Here is a 22,792-nt window from a genome sequence, read left to right on the forward strand (position 1 = left end):
TATTCCGGGTTAAAGTCAACAAAGCGATCCACTTATGGTAGGTGGTGCGGTTTTCTGCCGCTAAATCGACAGGGATCAGGCAACTATCGGAGAGCTTCAGGGAGCTAAAGGTACCTGAAGGAGCGCGAGAAGCTTGATGAGCTACCTGCACGGCGCGTCTGACGTTGCGATCAGGCAACGTAGTTTTCCAAGGCGGAAGGAAGTCTTCATGTAAACAGCGACGGGAGGCGCTTAGCTACCTTCCAAGTACCTATTTCCTTCCTGCCTTGCGCGTTTGACGTCCATGGATTATTTGTTCCCGAATAACACGACAGTGACACCAAACAGCATGCCCATAGAGCAACAACGCCGAGATACCTAAAAGCCCGTGCAAGATGGCGCCCCCGAAGATCAAGACGGGGGAGGTCACTGTCAACGACGCCCTAGGTCAGTTTGGCGTGCTGCGCGTTTTTTTTTTACTGCTGTAGACTGACATGACATGTTCAGATGCCATCTCGGGAGGTACGCTCAAAGAGCGTGGATCGGGCCTAGATGGTGAGTACTTTATGCCCGATGACTTTGACCTAAAACTAATACTCATCAGACCTGATCTTTCTGCTGGATAAAAGGGGCAAAACCACAAGCTTGTAAGTTGAGAGACCGAATACGTAGGAGACCAAGGACGACAGAGCCCAAGGACAGCAGAGACCATCGACAGAGACCATCGACAGAGACCAAGGACAGCTGAGACCAGGAACTACGGAGACCAGGGACGACAACAGATGCGACAGAAACCAAGGACAGCAGAGACCAGAGACAGAGACCGTGGACGACAGAGACAGAGATCACGACCGACGGAGACCAGGAACGATCGAGAACAGAGACGATGGAGACCAAGGACGACGGCGACCGCGGACGAGAGAGACTTTGACGACGGAGACCAGGGACGACAAGAGGGCCGATAGAGACCCAGAACGTCAATCGGGACAACGGACGACAGAAGCCAGGGACCACAGAGACCAGGAATGACGGAGACCAGAGACGACAACAGGGACGACAACAGGGACGACGGACGCCGAGGATTATGGGAGACCAGGAGCGACAATAGAGAAGATGCAGACAAGTACCAAGCTGACCTGGACACAGATCCTCCCTAGGAGACAAACACTACCACCGCATATTCGATTCCTTGTTCCGTTGCGCTCTTACCGAAAAGCAAAGCTACCTTGGCGGCAAAAGGACTACTGCCGCCGCCGCCGGCTCTCGACTCTCCAAGTGCGCAGAGGCACTTCGACTGGCCGCGAACCATGGGGCCTCGAAGCTGAAGCGAAAGACCATCTTGGCCGTCATCGATCACATCACCCAAACTCTGCCTGGCCCCGACGAGTACCTGGAGCCACTCCTGAAGGACTACGTCAAGTCTCTCATTGCGCTTCTTAGCCATCAGTCAAATGGGGAGCACCTCGCCACTCTCGGTGCAGAGGGATGGCTAGCATGCGTCGACTTTTGTACCGAGGCCATTTCGCGCTACCTGGAGAATGCCGACCGCGACTCCGGATCACGTTCGTCTCCGGCTCCAATGACGGCGTCTATGGGCTTTTCAACGGGCCGTAGTACCAACCCAAGTCAACGGGTTCCAGGCCAAATCCACCGTGGCACTGTCCAAGATCTTTTGCACTGCCTTTACCTTCTCGTTCTCCCTCCCAACGCGCCTCTCGGAGAAAGATCGAGGGATCTGTCCAAGACTTTCATCCAGGTACTTCAAATCCGCCATCTTGGGCTTGGTCAAATCACACAGCTAGCGTTTGCCTCCGTTAACGTCTTATTGGCTGGGATCCAAGCGGACGATCTCTCTCGGGCCGGTACCTTGGCTAGAGATCTTGTGCCTTTAATCGGTCATTGGTGGCAGGCCCGATCAGTTTCTCAAGACGAGATGCTGAATTCAGTCAGAGACGAGATGCTGAAAACCATGTTTCTCATTCATCTACACCTTGAACGACTCATATGCCAAGGAAGCAACGACCACATCCGAAGGGAAGTTGAAGATCTCGCCGAAGTGCTTTGGCTTGAGTACTCCCGAAGAGATTTTCGGTCTCAGCTTCAGATGGATGACCTAACGTTCGTCTCGCACCGGCTGCCCCACGACTACTTTTCACTCCATGTCTTCGGCCTGCGCCCTCACAATCGCGACGGCGAGAGGAGATGGGCCTTGGTTCAAAACCTAGCTATCCTGGAGAGGATTTTGTTGGTGAGCCAAAAGCAGCAGCAGCAACGCTCGCAGTCGCCGACGGAAGAGCAGCCCCGGAAGAAGCGCAAGACTCGGTGTACAAATCGTCTACAAGAGAAGATGCAATCGCCCAGCGGCGTGGTTCAAAGGACGTCGATGCAGTTGGTTCCATTTCTAGTTGACTTGGGAGTCTTCACAGAAAACGATATCGGCGAGCTTCTGCCAGATCTGGCAGCTTTCGTCACTGACAAAGACGCGACAACTGCGTCTTGGGCCATGCTCGCATGCGCAAGGTTCGTTCCCATCTCCTCCGTCCTGCTCTATCCCTTCCTCATTATTATCGTGTTTTTCTGCCTTGCCCCGTTGTATCTTTCCCTATTACCGCCCCTGTTCTTGCCTTTGCCGTCCATCATCATCATCTAGCCCTATCATGCAGCGTTACTGTCCAGCGTTGTCGTGAACCACCGCTGCCTAGCATCGTTTGCGAGAACTGTCATGTTGCACCATCATTAGCACTTTTATTGTATTGTTATGTACCGTTATTCTCAATCGGCTTCACCTTTCCTGTTGCGCTGTCGTCTTACACGATCGCTATCAAATTCCAAATTTGCTCGATTTAGCTAATGCCTCATAGTTGCGCCACAGCGGAGGCTGAACATGGTTCTTGGAGGCATATATGGCAGTTTGCTGCGCGCGCGGTCAGCCTCCCTGGAACAGGTCGAGCAGCTTGTGTCTTGTTGCATGCAGTACTGGAGGCTGGCCTCCTCCCTTATCACGACGTTTCAGATGAGGTGGGAAGCATAGTCACCACGGCCGATGTCAACGGTCCTGCCCTATTAGTGGATTCTTCCATTGTCCTGATGCTACATCTGCTCTTCCTGCGGAATGTCAAGCTACCAAATGCCAGCCAAGCCACATGTCATCACATCATTCGGTGGGTTTTTCTGAGATGGCATCCAGGTAAGTGTCGTCATTTCTGCTCCTCGTTTCTGTTTGTCGTTTCTGTTCGTCCTTTCTACTTACTGGGCTTACATTCTCGACTTATATTGGACGAGACTTGTTCACCGGATTGCTAACGATTTGCAGCCGAGTCAAGCTTTGCGTCGCTCAACTCCGTTCATTTGGCATTGCCAGAGTTGATCAATTTGATTCGCGCTTGCTGCGGTGCTGCTCTTTTGGTCTTCCCCTCGCACGAGGCTGTATCAGGAGGTCCAATATGCCAAACTTGGAAAGCTCAGTACCACGCATCAGCCTTGATGAGATTTCTTCTATTATTGGAGGAGCCGAAATCGAGAAAATTGAGCGTCTCCAGCTGCATCCAAGCGTCCGCGTCGACAGAGCTGATCAAGGCCAGCGACTCATCGACCTTTCATGCCTCGAAAAAGCTAGTCCTGGAATTGCTCTTCCCAAAGATCGAGGGACTGCAAGTTCTATGTGATTTCTGGACCAAGAAGGGATCAGAAGGTGGCACACAAATCTCATCAGACAAGCTTCACAGTCTTTTCTCGGCTGTTATTGTTGGCACAACACTTGTTCCTCAACTGACCGACCTTAACTCGGATCAGTCCCGCGATATCGAGTCCACTATCTCCAAGCTCTCGGATTCAGCCCTCAGCGCTGCTTTGGAAGCAGATGACAATCAAACTTTCTTCGAGATTTTGTTCCAGATCATACGCCCCGTTCTTCCGAGCTTCGAGATGACAGGTATCGACACTCTGCTGAAAGACAGTACCGCATTGTTTCGATTAGCGGCAAAATTAGCTGAGACATACCATGAGCGGGCAAGCCGACAATCCTCTGGACAAAATTCAGATCTCATGGACCTGGATGATGAATTTGACTCCCAGGAGAGCAAAGCGAGCGCTGCGGTTAAATCGGCAGATTTACCTCGGCTGAGCGTGTCCATCAGCTTGGATTCAACAGCTTTTCATCACGCTACTGCACAACGGTTGTACTTTCTGGAGTCAATGCGCAAAGACAGTGGAAACAAAGGCCGGATTCCTCAAGACTTCCTGGACCAATTCCTCAGCTTGCCTCACGACGAGTTTCTGATGTGCGGTTTGTTCTCATCAGAACTATTTGCGTCGAACCTTGCCATTGGCCCGGATGATGCATTGCAGGTTATCGAGAAGCTCGGCGCAATCATTGGAGAAGCTGAGTACACATGCTGCGAAGTAGCTCATTCCACTGTGTTGAGCATCTTGGAAGGCTTGATCCATATCTGGTCAGATGAAAAGCACGAAATATCAACACTGGTTGGCGACATTTACAACTACTTTGTTCGAGCGTCTCTGCCGAAAAACAGCCTCTCTCCGAAGTCACAGATGTCCTTGGCAAGCTTACTTCTGTCTCTCCTGCGACACAACCCTCAGTATGGTAGCAATCTCGGAATTAGTTCTTGCCGAACGACCTTGCTGTCTATTCTCCAGGAAGGAACGCTGGGCGTCAAACATTTTATCGGATCAGCCTTACCGGAAATCTTCGGCTTTTATGTCCTCAAGACGCATGAGGAAATGTTCCTGGACGTTTTGAACAGTCTACCAACCGACCCGGAGTTCATAGAAGGGATCGCATTCCGGCTTTTTGTTTTATCTCAACTCGCTTGTCGCTGGCCAACGCTTCTGCGGCGATGCATCTATCACATCTTTGAGACGCCTGGCAAGATCGCGCAGTCTACCAAGTATGCCAAAACCTGTCTGCAGAAAGTGTCAGAAGCCCTTCACTTGACATCTCCACAGGAGCTTTTCGACATTTTCCAGCCTCAACTTCTGTACACCTGGCTCGAAGTCGAGGCCGTCGAGAACATACCTTTCGATATCTTTGGCTTTGCCAGCCTCGATGCTTTGGTCCGAGAAGGGCAAGCCGAGATCATTGCCTTGGAGATCATGCGGGGACGTTACGACAGCGTACGAAACTTGTCCCAAAGGCTCGGCACGCCTCTTCCTGACTTGGTCAAGCAATGTTTCACGAGAATCATGGCGTACACAATTGCTCATGAATCAAGCACATCCGCCTCCGAGAGCGATGGCGGTGAAGCGTGGGTACGGAAGCTGCTAGGTCGTGAATCGTTTCTGGACCACATATATCTCAATTTTGCAGACGTCGTGGGGTTACTGATTGACACTTTCGACCAAGAAGACCCAATCGAGAAATATTTGGCCAGAGACCAAAATTTCGACTACGCCGCCACAAACATTGACCAGATGAAGAATTTCTCCCAGTCAACAACGCCATTGCCGCCGAATCAACAACCCATGTTCAGGGCCAAGTTTTTGCTCAAGGAACTTTTCCATCTGTGCAGCAAGACGGAATATGAATTACATGACTTGTGGACACCGGCGCTGGTGGTTGCGGTGGCAAGGAAGCTTTTGAACACAGTTCACCCAGCTTTGGGCTCTCTTCACGCTTGCTCGGTGTTGAGAAAGCTTCGCGTTGTCATAGCCTTGGCAGGCTCAACCGCGATTGAAGCATATCCTCTCGAAATGCTGCTTTCTTCGATAAGACCGTTCCTCGTGGATTCCGAGTGCGCAGACGATGCGCTTGGCGTTAGCCGTTACTTGATCACAAACGGAACCAGCCGTCTGCTGCAGGCGCCTTCGTTTCTTGCTGGTTACGCCTTGTCCACATTGGCTTCACTTCGAGTTTTCCTCGAGTCCAGCCAGTCAAGCACGACACAAGAGAGCCAGTTCAAAGCAACGAAGACCAAAGCTCAACAGTTTCATTCTTGGTTCAGTCAATATCTTGCAGGATACGAGTCATCCGCTTTCGAAGATGAGTGCCAGAACAAGGCATTCCGATCGATCACGCAATCCGCATCAAATATCAGATCTTCTGGCAATGCTGAGAAGGGAACCCATGAAAGCACTCTGCTGTTGGAAATCCTCAAAGATGGGGAGCGCGAGAAACAGCTTTTGAACGAAGCAGCTCGGGACTTGGCTCTAGGCATGCTTTGTGGAGATTTCGTCATCCCTTCGTCAAGCGGCCAAGATGTCATTGAAAATGACATTGAAGCCATTCGTCACACCGGACTTGTTTGGAAGAGCTGCAACGCGCTTTCTTTGAGCGACGAATATCTCGCTTGGGCAGGCCGTGTTGTGGGCAGATCATTCGCTGCGTCGGGGGAAATCCAACCAGAATTGTTGAGGGAATCCGAAGTCTCGCTGTACGACAAGCTTGCTTCTGGATCTAACAACTCCGAAAAAGGCTTGCTGAGTTTGCTTCAAAAACTTACCCAGAGCAAAGACTCGGCCGTTGCTGGCCTTGCAGAGTCTGCCCTCAGAGCAATTGTTTCAGAAGCAGCTTCCCAAGAGGACAACGCCCTACTTGTGGCAGCCGAAAAGACACTGACCGAATCCCTTTGTAAGGCGTCAGCTTGGAGGGATTACCGGATACCGCCGTCCGACTATATTCCCTCGCAAATCATTCCTGACTCCCAAGTGTTCTTCCGCGAACATGTTGAAAGCCCGGAGTGGATTCAAGACCTTGCGGTTCATCTTGCGCACTCCGTCCCAGAGTACATCATACTGGGCGCACTGGTACGAATCCTCGAGGAGGTCAAGGGTTTTGCCCAAGATGCATTTCCGTTCATCGTTCACTTGGCGTTATACAGCCAGGTTGACAAGCAACATACCATCAAGCGTAACTTGTCCGAGGCCGCCAAGGAATGGCTAAAAGTTCAAGATGACTCGGCGCGCACGAACCAGAAGCAGCTCATCAACACCATTCTGTATTTGCGCACGCAGAAGTTACCCAAAGAGGCATCCATTGCAGATCGCGCCATGTGGCTCGATGTCGACTTCACCTTAGCTGCTTCAGCCGCATCACGCTGTGGCATGTACAAGACTGCTCTGCTCTTCACTGAAATAGCCGCATCCCAAATTTCCAGATCATCTCGGCGGTCATCAGCTGTTCGAGACGAAGAATCATCCGACGTGCTCTTATCTATTTTCGAGAACATCGATGACCCGGATGCCTACTATGGCCTTCCCCAACCCTCGGACCTGTCCAGTGTTCTTTCTCGTCTTGAATACGAGAAGGATGGATCGAAGCTTTTGGCCTTCCGCGGAGCCCAGTACGATGACCACATCCAAAACGGGGATCCCGGATCGCGATCCGATAGCCAGTCACTTGTGCGGGCACTCGGAACGCTGGGACTCGCAGGTCTATCCTATTCCATACAGCAAACCCAGCAGAGCCATAATGACGACGAAGATACTCTCGCAAATACATTTCAAACCGCCCGCCGTCTGGAACGATGGAACTTGCCGGCGCCCACGTCGGCCGACAATCACGCTGTGACAATCTACAAGGCCTATCAGAACATCCAACAGGCAGCAGATCCACTTGCCGTGCGAAGTGCGATCTATGACGGCTTCAGCCAAACTATGCGCAACCTTGTCACTAACCGCGGGTTGAATGCAGCGAAGTTGAGGAAACAGCTTGGAGCTCTTGCGGTTCTCACAGAGCTAGATGACGCTGTGAATCTTGCTGATTTCTCCGAACTCGAGGGCTTGCTTGCGAAGTTTGAGCAACGTTGTCAATGGATGAGACGTGGACGGTACGTGAATTGACGTTTACCCCTCTTCTTGACCCCTTCCTCACTTTGCTCCGTTACCCTCACGCCTACCACCACTCTCGTTGTCATGTTTCATCATCATTCTCTCTTTTTCACAGTATTCAGCCTCATCGAACACGAATGTATTCCTCCCCTCCGTCTCTGTACCCCGTTCCCTGCCTACAACTCAACACTATACCGCTGTTTTCTTACTCGTCGTTCCTTTCGTCACCATTCAGCATACTTGGTTGTTGTCTTCTCTCTTTCCTCCGGCTAACAAAGCGAAATAGGTATGAAGACGTCAGTCACATACTGTCCTGCCGGGGAACCACCTTGAGCTTGATAAGCCAACAGCCTGAGCTCCGCAATACCACTCCTGCCGAAGCGAGGCAGGTGGAGATCAGATGCAAGCTGATGTCCTCGGGTATTTATCGATATCACCAGGCCACACAGGAGTCGCTAAACGTTTCTACGTCACTCACTAGTTTGATCATTCCCTGCGAGACGTTGGGCCTGAAGGTCGATGCTGCCATCAAGATCGAAGCCGCCAACTCGTTATGGGATCACGGTGAAATGATACACTCCATTCGTATGCTTCAGGGCATCGACAACGATTCTTCTCTTAAGAAGCAAACAATCCCTGTGAGCCGTTCAGACCTTCTATCAAAGATCGGTCACCAGGTATCGGTAGCAAGACTGGAAAAGCCGCATCATATACAGAAAAACTACTTAGAGCCGGCTCTCAAGGAGTTGAAGGGCAAGAGCCAAGGCCAACAGGCCGGGCATGTCTTCCACCAATTCGCTTCGTTCTGCGATGGACAGCTGCAGAGCCAAGACGGCCTCGAAGATCTGGCTAGACTGCGGAGCCTGAAGAAAGGCAAGAGTGACGAGGTTGCCCAGCTTCAGAGCCTTATAGCAACCTGTCGTGACTCTCAGATGAAAAACAGGTATCAGTCTCATCTGAAGCGCGCCACGTTATGGTTGCACATTGACGAACAGGAACTTCGTCGTGTTGAGCAAACTAGAAGCGAGTTTGTCAAGCTTAGTGTGGAGAACTACTTATTATCACTTACCGCATCGGATGAGCATGATAATGACGCCTTACGGTTTACCGCACTCTGGCTCGAGCGATCGGACGAAGAGGCTGTCAACGAAGCTGTGAAGAGGCATCTTGACAAGGTTCCAACAAGAAAGTTCGCTACCCTCATGAACCAGCTTTCCTCAAGGCTGCAAAACCAACCGAATCTCTTTCAAAAGCTCTTGATTAACCTCGTCTACAACATCTGCGTTGATCATCCCTACCACGGAATGTACCAAATTTGGTCCGGAACGAAAGTCAAGACCAGAAAGGAGGATCAGGTGGCGGTGCTTCGGCAACAGGCAACTGAGAGAGTCGCAGGCATGTTGCAAACTAACAAAGCGGTGGCGTCGATTTGGCAAGCGATTGATAGAACCAGCAACTACTACCATCGCTTGGCTATCGACAAGGAAAATCCTAAGTTCAAGGCCGGACACAAGATTGCCCTGAAGGATATTCACTCGGCAAGTTCACTCATCAATGCGCTACTGAAGTACCAGATCCCACCACCAACCATGCAAATTGAGGTGGCAGCGGATAGGGACTATTCGAAGGTTCCGACCATCGCAAGACTCGAGCCACAAATGTCAATTGCGTCCGGTGTCAGCGCGCCCAAAATCATCACGGCCATTGGAACCGACGGAGAAGCGTACAGACAACTAGTGAAAGGCGGCAACGATGATCTACGCCAAGATGCCATCATGGAACAAGTTTTCGCGGCGGTTTCCGTCCTGCTAAAGCTCGATCGATCTACGCAACAGAGGCATATTGGTATCCGAACGTACAAGGTACTGCCCTTGACGTCGGCCTCGGGGTTGATCGAATTCGTCCCGCACACCATCCCACTGCATGAGTTTCTGATGCCTGCCCACGAGAGGTATTTCCCTAAGGATCTCAAAGGGTCTCAGTGTAGGAAAGAGATCGCGAATGTGGAGAGTAAGACCGCTGAATACCGGATCAATACATACCGGAAAGTGACGGAAAGGTTTCATCCTGTCATGAAGTATTTCTTCATGGAATACTTCATGGACCCTGACGAATGGTTCGCCAAGCGCTTAGCGTACACTCGAACGACAGCGGCGATCTCGATGCTTGGTCACGTCTTGGGCTTGGGAGATCGTCACGGCCACAACATCCTCCTGGACAAGAAGACGGGCGAGGTTGTCCACATTGACTTGGGTGTAGCATTCGAGATGGGCCGAGTTTTGCCAGTGCCCGAAACCGTCCCCTTCCGCCTGACCAGAGACATCGTGGATGGAATGGGTGTCACAGGAACGGAAGGTGTCTTCCGTCGCTGTTGCGAGTTCACGCTTCACGCGATGAGGGAGGAGACGTACTCAATCATGACGATTCTCGACGTGTTGCGGTACGATCCGCTGTATTCATGGTCTATAAGTCCGACACGACTGGCCAAGTTGCAAGGAGGTCTGGTGGGCATCGGAGGAGGCGACGACGATGGCGATGTTGACATCATCAGAAAGACCAAAAAGGTCGGCGGCCTGGTCAACGAGCCATCAGAGGCCGACCGGGCGCTAGAGGTAGTGCGCAAGAAGTTGTCGAAAACCTTGAGTGTGACCGCCACGGTCAACGACCTCATCAACCAGGCCACGGATATCGGCAACCTGGCCGTTTTATATTCAGGTAAGCCCTATCCCCCCTCGATACCTGATCCGCTACATTGCGCTTCTCTTTCTTCCTACCCTGAAAAGTTGCCTGTCTCGTTTCCAGACACTAATAAGTTACGCAGGTTGGGCGGCATACGCATGATAGATAGCATGATACCCCTTTGCAAGCAGAATAGAATAGTGTCTCTGTGTGTCCTTGTTCCTGCCGCTGTCCTTGGTGTGTTATACCTGGTGTCCATCGGCCCTGATGTCCGTCCTCCTCGGTGCCTGTCCTCCTTAGTTTCCGCCTTCCTCAATGTCCACCCTCCTCATTATCTGTAATTTTACTACCAATTGCCCTTCCTGCTGTCCTTGCTACCTGCTTTTATAGTCGATGTTCTCTTCATTGTTCAAAGTGTTACCTTCGTCTGAACTCGTCTGTGGTGCTACTTTCTCAAGTGTTATCAGATTATACGACATTGTTTTGGTTTTTCTGGTATTTATAGTCTTTCGTGTCCGCTATCCCTGTCTGGAAACACCTAAGTAGTAATCCTTTGATGGATGGCTATGTCGCTAGATCCAATGTTAAACCGCAGAATGTTTGGATGTATAAGTGACTAGAAAGAACCATCCTCAAAAGACGATGAGCTATCAATGGATCAGTCACGATATCCAGCACTGCCTCGACACCAGAAGTTGTTTCATTAAATTATTTTTTTTAAACCCAAGTAACCATTTGTCAAATGCTGCACTGAATCAAGTCCATCAATCTGATGTGAGGTAGGTAGTTGAAGGGACGGTATTAGGGAAAGCGTAAGGAAATGCAATTAGAAGGTTGTACCCTCATAAGCGAATCCACCGACTAGTTTGGTGGAGTAAGTGGGGGTCTTATCTAATCCCTAGTCACTGCGATAAGAGACGTACTTTCTTAAATGGATGATGCGAACGACGGGATGGTGATTTGATAATGAAGCTGGGATACATAGCTCCGCGTTTAACTCCGCGTCAAGCCTCCCGCGACAACTTCCGCATTGTTCGTGTCGAAACTCCCGCAACGTCACCACACCCAATACTTCTGCAGCTACCCGACGACTTCCCTTCTTTGCAACTTCGACGTGATTGAGAACCAAGACATCTCGGATCAAGGGCGCCTGCCATCTCCACCTCAGCCTCGATTCCAGAAAAGCAACCAGATCTGCAACAGCTTGGAGAGAAGTTGTTGCAGGGCCATACGGTCCATGCGGTCGAATTCACCCCCGGCAGTCGAGGGAGCTTTGCCATCACGGGCGACGGGAAGGACAGGCGGATCTGGTTCGATTGCAGACACGAACAGCACACAGCGACGAAGACCCCGCGCGGACTCGGACGTTTCGCGCTCTGGTTCAGTTGCCCCGCATCAGCAGCAGTCACCGAGCAGACCAAGTCCGAAGCGCTTCAGATTTGGTGTCGAGGATTCCCCCAATTCCAACATGTCGACCAAGATGAAGGGCAAGCTCCCTGAGGTCGTCGACCTCACCCAGACCAACTCGTCTCAACCGTACTCGCGCGCGAAGAAACTGGTCATTAAGAACCTGAGGCAACCGGCGAAGAACGAGCAGCTGGAGCAATACTACAAGCGGACGGAACAGGAGTTACTTGACGCCTTGCAAGACATCTTCAATGGCCGCAAACCACAGCTGCCGCTGGAGCGGTTGTACCGGGCGGTCGAAGATATCTGCAGGCGTGGCAACAGCAACGACTTAGAACTTTACGAGATTCTACGTCGGAAATGCGAGGAGCATCTTACTAGCAATGTGTTGCGCTCGATTAAGTCACAAGGCGGCACCACAAACGTGGACATGCTGAGGAGCGTCCATAAGCATTGGCGCGTTTGGAACAGTCAGATCGTAAGTCCGAGACTTGGTGGTGTATTGAACCGCACTGCTAACATTGGATTCTACCAGATCATGATACGATCTACTTTCAGCTATCTCGATCGCACCTTTCTACTTAAGAACAAGAGCTACCAGTCCATCAATGACTTGACGATTTCCCAGTTCAGAAGGATGACTTTCCCATCCAGAGAGGATCTGGAGGGATCATCACCGGGCGGCAGGGCCTTGCGTGGCATGTACGACTTGATATCGTACGATCGTACCGGAGACGAACGATTCGATGCTTCACTGCTCAAGGAATCCGTCATGATGCTTCATGTCTTCAACAACTACACGAAGCTTTTTGAACCCCGCTTCATAGATATTTCGGCGGAGTACTTCCTTGAGTTTGCTGAAGAACGGAGCTCATCAAGTCTGAAAGAGTACATTCTTGCATGCGAAAGACTTTTGAAGAGGGAGGATTACCGGTGTAACGAATACAATCTGGATTCGACGACAAAAAAGCAACTCCTCGATGCCGCGCATAGCATATTGGTCAACAAGTACTCCGAAAAGCTTTTGAATGGGGATAGCTTGTCGAAGCTGTTGGCTGAAAACGAAGTGGAATCACTAAAGGCGCTGTACGACTTGTTGCGTTTGTCAGGAATCCAGAAGAAACTCAAGGAGCCGTGGAGCGCGTATATTCGCAAAACGGGTACAGCCATCGTTGCTGACAAGGAACATGGCGACGATATGGTGCGGAGGTTGCTTGAGCTTAAAAGAGCCTTGAGTCTTATCGTCCGCGATTCCTATGGAGGCGATGCGGACTTCGTGAACGAGCTCAGGAATGCATTTGGCGACTTCATGAACGATAGATCCATCGCATCGACATGGAGTTCGGGCACATCCAAGGTGGGGGAGATGATTGCAAAGTACGTCGACATGCTGCTGCGAGGTGGGCTGAAGGCGCTTCCCAAGGCGCTGCTGTCAGACAACAAGGATCGCGCAGAGGCAGAGCAAAGTGGCCAAGCCAGTACTGGTGACGAAGATGCGGAGCTCGACCGCCAACTGGACCAAGCTCTGGAGCTATTCCGTTTCATTGAGGGCAAGGATGCGTTTGAAGCATTCTACAAGAAGGATCTAGCTCGTCGCCTGCTGATGGGCAGAAGCGCCAGTCAAGACGCAGAGAGAAACATGCTGCGGAAGCTGAGGGACGAGTGTGGTAGCAACTTTACACACAACCTTGAACAGATGTTCAAGGATGTCGAGGTTGCCAAAGAGGAAATGGAGGCATACAAGCTGTGGTCAGAAGGCAGTGGTGCGGAAAGGCCTCCAGTGGACCTGTCGGTCATGATCTTGTCTGCTGCGGCGTGGCCCACGTATCCCGACGTAAGAGTCAACGTACCGGACGACGTTGCAAAGCAGATTGAACGTTTCGATCAGTACTACAAGAACAAACACACCGGCAGACTTCTGAACTGGAAGCATGCATTGGCACATTGCACGGTCAAGGCCAAGTTCCCCAAGGGCACGAAGGAGTTGTTGGTCAGCGCATACCAGGCCATCGTCCTTGTTCTCTTCAATGAAGTCGGGCTCGATGGCTTCCTTGCCCATGAGCAGATTGCCCGCTCGACTAACCTCCAAGGGGATGAGCTAAAACGAACACTGCAATCACTTGCCTGCGGTCAAGTTCGTGTGCTCTCTAAACATCCCAAGGGAAAGGACATCAACCCGGAAGACACCTTCTCGATTAACAAGGCGTTTCAACATCCCAAAATCCGAGTCAAGATCAACCAAATTCAGCTCAAGGAAACGAAAGACGAGAACAAGGCTACCCATGAGCGCATTGCGCAGGACAGACGATTCGAGACCCAGGCTGCGATCGTCAGAATCATGAAGAGCCGCAAGACGATGAGCCATGGAGAGTTGGTGGCCGAGGTCATCAACATGACTAAGAACCGCGGCGCCGTTGATGCGGCGCAAATCAAGAAGGAGATTGAAAAGTAAGTTATTTCACTGGATGCTTGAATATTTATACTAACATACCGACAGCTTGATTGATAAGGATTATTTGGAGCGCGAAGGCAATACTTATACGTACTTGGCGTAAACGACGGCCTCAGAGGAGCTACTGTGTGCATTAGACCTAGACACGTAAGGTGTGGGCATGCTAAGGCAGGCAGATGTAGATTACATGACTACAAGAGGCGTTGTACATGAGTTTTATGAGAATGCGGATGGTAACGAGGCAGTTAGGCGTTCAATCACAGTCCACAAATCAGGGCAATTTGTCGAGAGCGATTCCCGAAGTGCATCTCATCGCGGTCGGTGAGTCGGTGAAGCTTCGGTGAGAACCCGCAGACCCCTGTAGGTCCCTGCGGAAAATCATTGGACCTAGCGCATTGCGGGGTTCGAAAAAAGTTGCGGCGGTCCCTCTGCGCCTAGCCAAAATTTCCAGCCAAAAAATTGTGCCAAAGGCGGTCGGCGCGAAATCTTTCCCAGAGGTCCCAGAGTTCGATCAACTTTTTGTACGTGAAGTCCCAACCTCGACGATTTTGTGAGGCATACAAAGACTCTTCGACACCGGATCCCGAGTCGCCGAATGACAACTTTGTCATTATTTATTTCTTAATTGACCCTACCGAGTACCAAAAGAAGAGAAAAGAAAAAAGAAAACCGCCAAGATGCCCAAGTCTAAGCGCAACAGAATCGTGAACCTGACCCAGGTCAACAAGAAGACGCGCGAGCAGAAGGACAAGCTCTTCTCCAACATCCGCGAAACCGTCCCCGAGTACCAGCACTGCTTCGTCTTCGCGGTCAACAACATGCGCAACAACTACCTCAAGGAGGTCCGCCACGAGCTCAACGACTGCAGGTCCGTCGCCTTCCCCCAAAGACCCTCTGTGGATGGTGTTGCCGGGATATCTTGGATGAGTTGACACAGGAACTGCGTGCTAACTCCGCGGGGCTGCGCAGACTCTTCTTCGGCAAGACGAAACTCATGGCCAAGGCCCTGGGCCAGGACGCCTCCTCCGCCGTCGCCGACGGCATCGACCGCCTCACCCCCTTCCTCTCCGGCACCGTCGGCCTCCTCTTCACCAACCGCGACCCCAAATCCGTGCTCGAGTATTTCGAGGGCGTCTCCCCCGTCGACTTCGCGCGCGCCGGCACCGTCGCCACGCGGGACTTCGTCGTCCCGCCCGGCGTCGTCTACGCCACCGGCGGCGAGGTCCCCGCCGAGCACGACGTCCCCATGGAGCACAGCATCGAGCCCGAGCTGCGCCGTCTCGGCATGCCCACCCGCATGATCAAGGGCCGCGTCTGCCTCGGCGACGCCGACGGCTCCTCCGGCGAGGGGTACACCGTCTGCAAGGAGGGCGACACCCTCGACAGCCGGCAGACGAGGCTGCTGAAGCTCTTTGGTATCTGCTTGAGCGAGTTCAAGGTCCAGGTCATGGGGTATGTTCTCTCCTTCTCCTGCCCTTGTGTGTACGTTCACGGACATTTGGATTGCTGACTTTCTCTGCGTAGATACTGGAGCGCCGCGACTGGTGAGGTGACCGAGGTGAATCCCAACGCCATGGACGGCGTTGACGAGAGCGACTAAAATTCCTCTTGCTGGGGAGGTGGAAACATATGGATGACCAACAAAAAGCTTCTAGACTTGATGATTGCTTCTTCATGTAGGCTGATACCATCATGGATTGCGAGGGGTGGACAACAAAAACAACACGGCGTTCGGGCGGTTCATTAGGTCGGGCAACTTTTTCACACGAAGATTTTTTCCCCTCGTCAATCGAGGAATTTTGATTTCTTTCTCATACGCGTAGGACTTTTTTTTTCAGATGTGTGTACGCAAAATCTGCGACGATAGAAACGTACTCAAACAAGCAAAAAGAAAAGGCTACGTACGACCTGTCTGTCTGGGAAAACGAGAAGGTCCTCACCTATTCGTACAATAATTATAACGCGGTACATGCGGGATTACCATATCCCCCTCCATTTTTTTCTCAATGATCCATTTGTGTGCTCCATACTAAGCTCCAGGTCAGTAGGCACGGAGTCCCTTACCTCTGACCTTACCTGCAGCGCCGGTGAACCATACAACGGTTTGTGGTGTTCGGTTTGCGTTGAAGCAGATTGCGCGCCTTGAATTCGATCCATTTTCGGAATTAACACGCAGACAAGGTTACCTTCAACGAAATGCTGCAGCAACTTGGTGTGCCTGATCGACTATCTGAGGCTGGGATGCCTGGCGAATGGTTTGTGGTTTGTAACTTGGTGCGGATGGTGTCGACTTTTCATGACCAGGAGATGGTGAAGACTCTCTTTGCGCTTAACACCTTCTGCTTACCCTCGACTGAGAATAGGAAGGAGAAAAGAGACTGAAAGATGAGACGAGCGAGTTGTCACCCACCACAAGACACTGTGTGTCTCGTCAGTAACGACGCAACTTTCTGGGGTCCTCGTAACCGCCTTCGTATCCGCGTTTCCTGTTGTCGTCGTCGCGAGGTCGGTCGTAGTCTCTGTCCCTGTGGCTGTCGCGATCCCTGTCGCGGTCTCTGTCGCCACGATCGCCTCTGTCGGCTCTGTCGCCTCGGTCACCGCGATACCCACCTTCTCCTCTGGGTCTGATCGGTTCCATGTTGCTTCCGGTCCTTCGGCCTCCATCGCGGTCGCGGTCCCTGTCACGGTCACCGTACCGGTCGCCGTAACGACCGCCAGATCTGTCGTCATGTGAGCGGCCACCACCGCGGTCATACCCACCGCCGGAGAAGCTACGGTCGCCTCCGAAGCCGCGGCCAGGTCCCGAAGGGGCGTCCCTAGGTGCGCCGTATCCGTTAGGCCCGCCGCGGTCACCGCCACGGTTACCGAAGTCGCCGCCGCCGCCGCCGCGGAATCCTCCACGACCGCCAAAGCCTCCCCTGAAGCCACCGCGGCCGCGTCCTCCTTCGAAGCCGCCACGGAAGCCTCCGCGGAAACCACCGCCAAAGCTGCCACCAGCGCCGCCGCCCATGGGTCTGGCAGGCAGAGCCTTGGTGTAACCTCGGCCTCCGAGGCCGCCACCGAGACGACGGGGCACCCAGCCCTTAACGGTGCGGCCTCGTTCGACGTCTACCTTGATACGTCGGTCCTTGATTCGAATACCATCGCAGGCATCTAGAGCAGCTACTCACCAGTGCGCCAAGGCGCGTGTGTCAGTAAAACCTTACCAATATCATACCTTTGCGTCATGGAATGGAGTAAAGGAAAAACAAGATTGTGAGACGGGCATGCTTGAGGGCCACGATTCTCAATGTGTAAAGCAGGGCATGGGCAGGCTTGAGGGCCACAAGCCTAGAAGGGGTTTGGCAGTTTTACCTCTCATATCTTTCTCTCGTTCGAACACGACGAAAGCGTAGCCACGATGGGCCTTCTTCTTCTTTCTGGGTTTCTCGTGAGCATGGGTGTCAGTGACGATACGGATCTATCGAGTTGTTAGTTTGGTTCAAGTAGAGAAGAAGGGAGGATAACATACTCGCTCGATAGGGCCGAATCGACCGAACTCCCTCTCAAGGTCCTGCTCATTGGCCTCATATGAAAGTCGCGCAACGATCAACGTCTTGAAGGCATCGCCACGGACGTTGGGATCCTCGTGGGGTTTGACTAGAGAAAAAGGAAGTTAGCAAACGTTTTCTCGATCAATGAGCAGATGATACGAACAGTTATTCGGCCCCTCCGTCTTGAGCTTCTCAACTGCGGCCTGCTTCTCGCGCTTCTTCCGGTCGCGCATCTCCAGCCAGCTCTCTGTCGGCTTGTAATCGTCGGTCTCCTTATAGGCCTGAAGTGCGGGCAGGAATTCGGCGACACCGGAGACGGGCAGCGTCTTGCGTTTCTCGGGCGCATGGTCGGGAGGCGCAACCCATCGCAAGGGCGGGCGCGGCGCGAACAGCGCCAAAAGGTTGGGAGGGAGCTTATCCGTCATCGCAAGGAGCTCTTCCCGTCGTCAATATCCCTGTGTCGTGTGTGTCCAGTGTCTCTGGAGGAATGCGCGCGATGCCGTGCAGCTAGCGATGCTGCGGCGTAATGAAGTGGGATGAGGATTGTCGAGAGAAGTGTGTCGCGTCGGATTGGAAATTGACACGAGCATGGGAAAGTTTGTGGTGCAGCCTGGCCAGTCTTCACCCGTAGTTCAGCCGGCCAATCCGGCATGGAAGCTCGCCCTGTGGATAGGTACGTACCGAAGCTTCCGCCTCAGGTGGCTGATGCGTCGAAGCCTCTGCGTCGGGTTTCCGCGCTAAGAAATTTCCCGCTCCGTGGTCGTTGAAGCAGAGTCTCGCGATCCAGATCAGCAATTGGATTCTGTATGTCACGCAGGGTACCATGACGATCCAGGCGTTGAAAACGGTGTCAAAGGGCCAGGTATGTACTCTGTTCTTGCGATTGCTTTGTAGTATTCACTGACAGATTGACAGAATGGCCTCGGCTCATTCATCCTCCAGTGCAAGAAGTTGGACTTCCACTACTGCGACTGGGCTGGTAGCTCCAAGGGCATGAAGTACGTAAATACCCTACGGCGATGCTTGAGACCATTTTCTGACGCGTATTCCAGCGGCTTCATCAAGTCTCAGCTCCCGAAGTTTGCCAAGTCTCACCCCCAGATCGAATTCTCCGTCTCCCCTCGCCCCTCGAAACACCCTATGATCGTCGGCCACTACATCAACGGCCGCCAGAAGTCTATCTGCGTACGGAATATGGAGCCACTCGAGATCCTGAAGAAGGCCGAGCTTCTGCGCGACGCCAGCGGAGAGAAGCTGAAGAAGACCAACAAGCCGGTGACGAGTATCAACCCCAGTGTTAGAGGTGTCTGGTCTCCTTACCACGGCAACGGCATGGCTGTATGAGATTCTACGAAATAGTTCATACGATATGTTTTGGGAAGCGTGTACAATTACGACTCGGGGGGAGGCGTGCAGAGGAGGAAAAAAGCAACATGGCATCATCGATGCTTGTACCATATTTCACCCGATAGGGAGGGACAAGAGCGCCCCTTAAGCGCTCAGATACGACAATCTCAACAGTCACGATTGGTCACAGTTATTTTACGTCGTGTTGGGGTATAATTGATTTGTTCTTCTCTACTGCCTCAGGAGCTATGTAAGGAATCGTCCTCAGTTTGCTTTCCGAGGGCTACCCAAGCCGTTACGAGGCCATTTTTAAGCGGTCATCATCATCAGGTATGTGCTGTTTAGGGATTTACTGCTTGGCGTTGACAATGTCGACGACTGTAATCTGTTAGTGGTGGGATGGAAATGGTTGACGGGTCGGTACTCACAGCCAGGCTTCAAGCTGGCACCGCCAACAAGGAAGCCGTCAATGTCCTTCTCCTTGGCCAGTTCCTTGCAGTTCTTCTCGTTGACACTGCCGCCGTACAGGATGCGAGTCTCCTCAGCGACCTTGTCGCTGACGTTCTTGGCGAGCCAGGAGCGGATGGCGGCGTGGACCTCCTGGGCCTGCTCGGTGGTGGCGACCTTGCCGGTGCCGATGGCCCAGATGGGCTCGTAGGCGATGACGACCTTGGACCAGTCGGAGATGGCGGCCTTAAGGGCGGCCAGCTGCTTGCTGACAACGTCGACGGTGGTGCCGGCCTCGCGCTCCTCGAGTGACTCACCGCAGCACCAGATGGCGCCGACGCCGTTCTCGGTGGCGTACTTGGTCTTGGAGGCAACAACCTCGTCAGACTCCTTCAGAATTGTGCGGCGCTCAGAGTGACCGAGAATGGCCCAATTGATGTTGCTATCCTTAAGCTGGGAGACGGAGATCTCGCCGGTGAAGGCACCGTCGGGCTTGTCGTAGACGTTCTGGGCAGCAACCTCGATGTCCTTGCGGAGGAGCTCACGGGTAAGCTGGAGGTAGATGGCAGGGGGAGAGACGACGACCTCTGAGAGTGACTGTCAGCTGCATTGTTTCCCTCCCTCGATCCGATCTAATTGGAATGCCACGTACCAGTGTTGGGGTCGAGGGTAGCGTTGTTCAGGTTCTCGACAATCTTCTTGATGGACGACACGGAGCCGTTCCTAGCAGAAAGAAAACAAGCCGCGTTAGAATGTGGTATTGTTGTTTTGGACGGGACCGGAGCTTGCATCCCCTCTCCATCCGCAGAGATCGTGAACCCCGCCAACAAAAGAGACTTACATCTTGAAGTTGCCGCCGACGAAGAACTTGCGAGCCATGTTGGGCAATTGATGATATCTGATGATTCTAGGGAGAATGATGAAGCTTCGGGAGTCCGATAATCGATTCAGGAAGATCAGATCAAGTCTGGATGTAAATGACGCAGTACAGGTTTTGGACGTTAGCTTGTCGTAGGTAGCAACGAAAAGACCTCAGGGTTGGGTCACGTCAAAAAGCTCCAGCGCGAGGTGGGCTGCGCTTGTCTCATGGAGCGGCAGAGAGGGGCTCGCGCAGGACGGGCATGCCATGCAGGAGGGGCACCTCACCTCAGTGAGGTTGCCAGTGGCACGCTGCCACGGCCACCTCACAGCGCTCACAGCACAAAATCAGCAGTTCCGGTGGGGCTCCGATCTGGCCCGGCGCCTGCAGTTGCCCCGCACTCAACCTCACTTTCTCAATGGTGACCTGAGCCGTTCCTTCGCCGTGGGCTGAGACTGTCCTCCTCCAACAACGAGTACTCCCTCAACAGTTTTCGTGCCCAGTCGTTGCATCCCTTCACCCTGTGTGCCGAGCCTCTGTCTAACAACCCAATCGGATGTCTTGGTTCATCCTCAGAGCTCAGATCAACGGCACTCAATAGCACATGGCCAGGTCAGGACTAGCTCATGTCTTCAGTCGAGACATCGGCATGTCCAAGCTTAATATTTAACGACAGGAGAACTACCAAGCCGTCATAATGCTAGAGGAGTTGCGACCAAAGCCTTGGAATATGAAGAATATTTCCGAAAGAAGTTGACGATTTGATTATTATTGTTGGTACGGCGATGTTTCCGGGTAGCCGGACTTTGTCAAACCTGTATTTCTGTGAGGTAAAGGCCTCGGGCCAATCGCTCATGGACCCTGATTCTCCCGATTATACGGCTATTTGATGTTCAACGTCAGTGAACCTCGGCATTCATGGAAGAAACCTTCGGCAGAAGAGTAACAGGGTGAGAATTGAGTGGGTGGTTTTCAAGTTGGTGTTCTTCATGACTTGAGCAGTCAGTCAAAACTCAATAGCTTCGACTGCTGTCAGTAATACATAGCCGTATTTCTCCAATCATCGTGGTCCAGAGCATCCATACACGACTTTTCTCTATGAGCCCCTTACGAAGCTGACCGTGACAAAAGGGCCGACTTGAACGTATCTATGTGTCCCTCACGTTTACCGCATCTGTATAGCTGGGTCAGAGAGTCAAAGGAGTCGTTTAGCACAGCTGAGACGCCTTCGATGTTGACACGGAGGTAAACATGATCGTGTGCCATGAGCTCTGCGTTCTCTGGACTGCACTCAAAAGCAACAAGCTGCCGTCATTTCTCAGCTATTCAATAAGAAACATCTGAGGCGCTTCGGCGATTCGGCGAGTTGAACAGGTTTTCTCTTTCCCCGGTTTGTGATAGACTTCATGCCGTAACAGGCGGGAAAAGAAAACTGGCATTGATCGACCGCGTAACTGTCATCCTGTCCAGAACCCATGCTCTTGGGACACAGATCTCTTAGCTGACTTACCCTGAACAGCCCGTCGGCTTCACAACCCATGTCTGCTGATCCGGGAATAAGAAAGCAATCGGCATCTTTTGGTCCTTGTCGAAGACCGTGCTCGACTTCACATCTATCATACCAGCTCAAGATTTTCTTCATCTGGTTAGGAAAGTCTCAGCTATGACGGATGCCCTCTTGGACGACGCTCCTTTGATGAAGCGTTGCTTCATGAGTCCAACGGGCTGCGGTGAGCGCCCAGGATATTTCACATGCGACTAAAGCAACCAAAAAGTAATCTTATCAGAGAAAAGAATACATCCCCCATTATCTTCGTTCCGCAAGCATTTTGACGCTACCAAAGTTTATCGCGGTCGCTTCAGACGCCTTCCTCGCTGCGGTCATGGCCTTGAAATCGTAACAATAAGCTTATGTGATAGAAAGAGGGCTCGAATCTCGATAGCAGTGGAATTCACTGCGAGACGATGTTGATACCCGACTCACATGGAAGTCGCTTGTGGCGCCTTGATGCAACATTGACTCCCAACTTATGCTCTTTGAAAGATGCTTAATCATGATGAACTTCAACATGTTTACATCACCAGAATCGACGTCTTATTCAATTGAATAATCTAGACATTCATAAGCGATACTCCTCACATACCCCACGTTTTTCTGATGATGCGCGACTGGGTTTGCGCTATCAGACCGCTTGACCTTTCAGTAGGTCGGTCCCATGAGAACCGCATTGAGAAGATCAACGTTACCGTGACATTCTGTAACAATCTCGAGTATGCCTAAGCCAACCCACATCGAGGATATGC

General features: G+C 52.2%; 5 protein-coding genes across 5 annotated transcripts; 3 read left to right on the plus strand and 2 right to left on the minus strand.

Annotated features, from left to right (window-relative positions):
• Window positions 1-374: 374 nt before the first annotated feature.
• CkaCkLH20_05028 (uncharacterized protein) lies at window positions 375-14,405 on the plus strand (the record flags this gene model as incomplete). Its single annotated transcript, XM_038887747.1, has 9 exons — window positions 375-426; window positions 487-534; window positions 584-626; window positions 1,126-1,541; window positions 3,293-7,763; window positions 8,051-10,479; window positions 11,829-12,328; window positions 12,386-14,298; window positions 14,348-14,405. 9 exons carry the CDS (start codon window positions 375-377, stop codon window positions 14,403-14,405), a joined length of 9,930 nt encoding a protein of 3,309 aa, XP_038746789.1.
• A 574-nt stretch (window positions 14,406-14,979) lies between these two features.
• Window positions 14,980-15,902, plus strand: CkaCkLH20_05029 (60s acidic ribosomal protein; the record flags this gene model as incomplete). Its single annotated transcript, XM_038887748.1, has 3 exons — window positions 14,980-15,170; window positions 15,272-15,754; window positions 15,827-15,902. The coding sequence occupies 3 exons, from the start codon at window positions 14,980-14,982 to the stop codon at window positions 15,900-15,902; spliced, it is 750 nt and encodes a 249-aa protein (XP_038746790.1).
• An 831-nt stretch (window positions 15,903-16,733) lies between these two features.
• Window positions 16,734-18,260, minus strand: CkaCkLH20_05030 (putative RNA recognition domain-containing protein; the record flags this gene model as incomplete). The annotated part of the gene is made up of 4 exons (XM_038887749.1): window positions 16,734-17,464; window positions 17,657-17,762; window positions 17,814-17,941; window positions 17,999-18,260. 4 exons carry the CDS (start codon window positions 18,258-18,260, stop codon window positions 16,734-16,736), a joined length of 1,227 nt encoding a protein of 408 aa, XP_038746791.1.
• Window positions 18,261-18,423: 163 nt separating this feature from the next.
• Window positions 18,424-19,179, plus strand: CkaCkLH20_05031 (uncharacterized protein; the record flags this gene model as incomplete). Its single annotated transcript, XM_038887750.1, has 4 exons — window positions 18,424-18,508; window positions 18,552-18,697; window positions 18,751-18,833; window positions 18,888-19,179. The coding sequence occupies 4 exons, from the start codon at window positions 18,424-18,426 to the stop codon at window positions 19,177-19,179; spliced, it is 606 nt and encodes a 201-aa protein (XP_038746792.1).
• Window positions 19,180-19,531: 352 nt separating this feature from the next.
• Window positions 19,532-20,508, minus strand: CkaCkLH20_05032 (triosephosphate isomerase; the record flags this gene model as incomplete). The annotated part of the gene is made up of 4 exons (XM_038887751.1): window positions 19,532-19,560; window positions 19,611-20,216; window positions 20,282-20,352; window positions 20,471-20,508. 4 exons carry the CDS (start codon window positions 20,506-20,508, stop codon window positions 19,532-19,534), a joined length of 744 nt encoding a protein of 247 aa, XP_038746793.1.
• Window positions 20,509-22,792: the final 2,284 nt, after the last annotated feature.

The sequence above is a fragment of the Colletotrichum karsti genome (genome assembly GCF_011947395.1).
Source record: "Colletotrichum karsti strain CkLH20 chromosome Unknown Scaffold14, whole genome shotgun sequence".
NCBI classification, from domain to species: Eukaryota; Fungi; Ascomycota; class Sordariomycetes; order Glomerellales; family Glomerellaceae; genus Colletotrichum; species Colletotrichum karsti.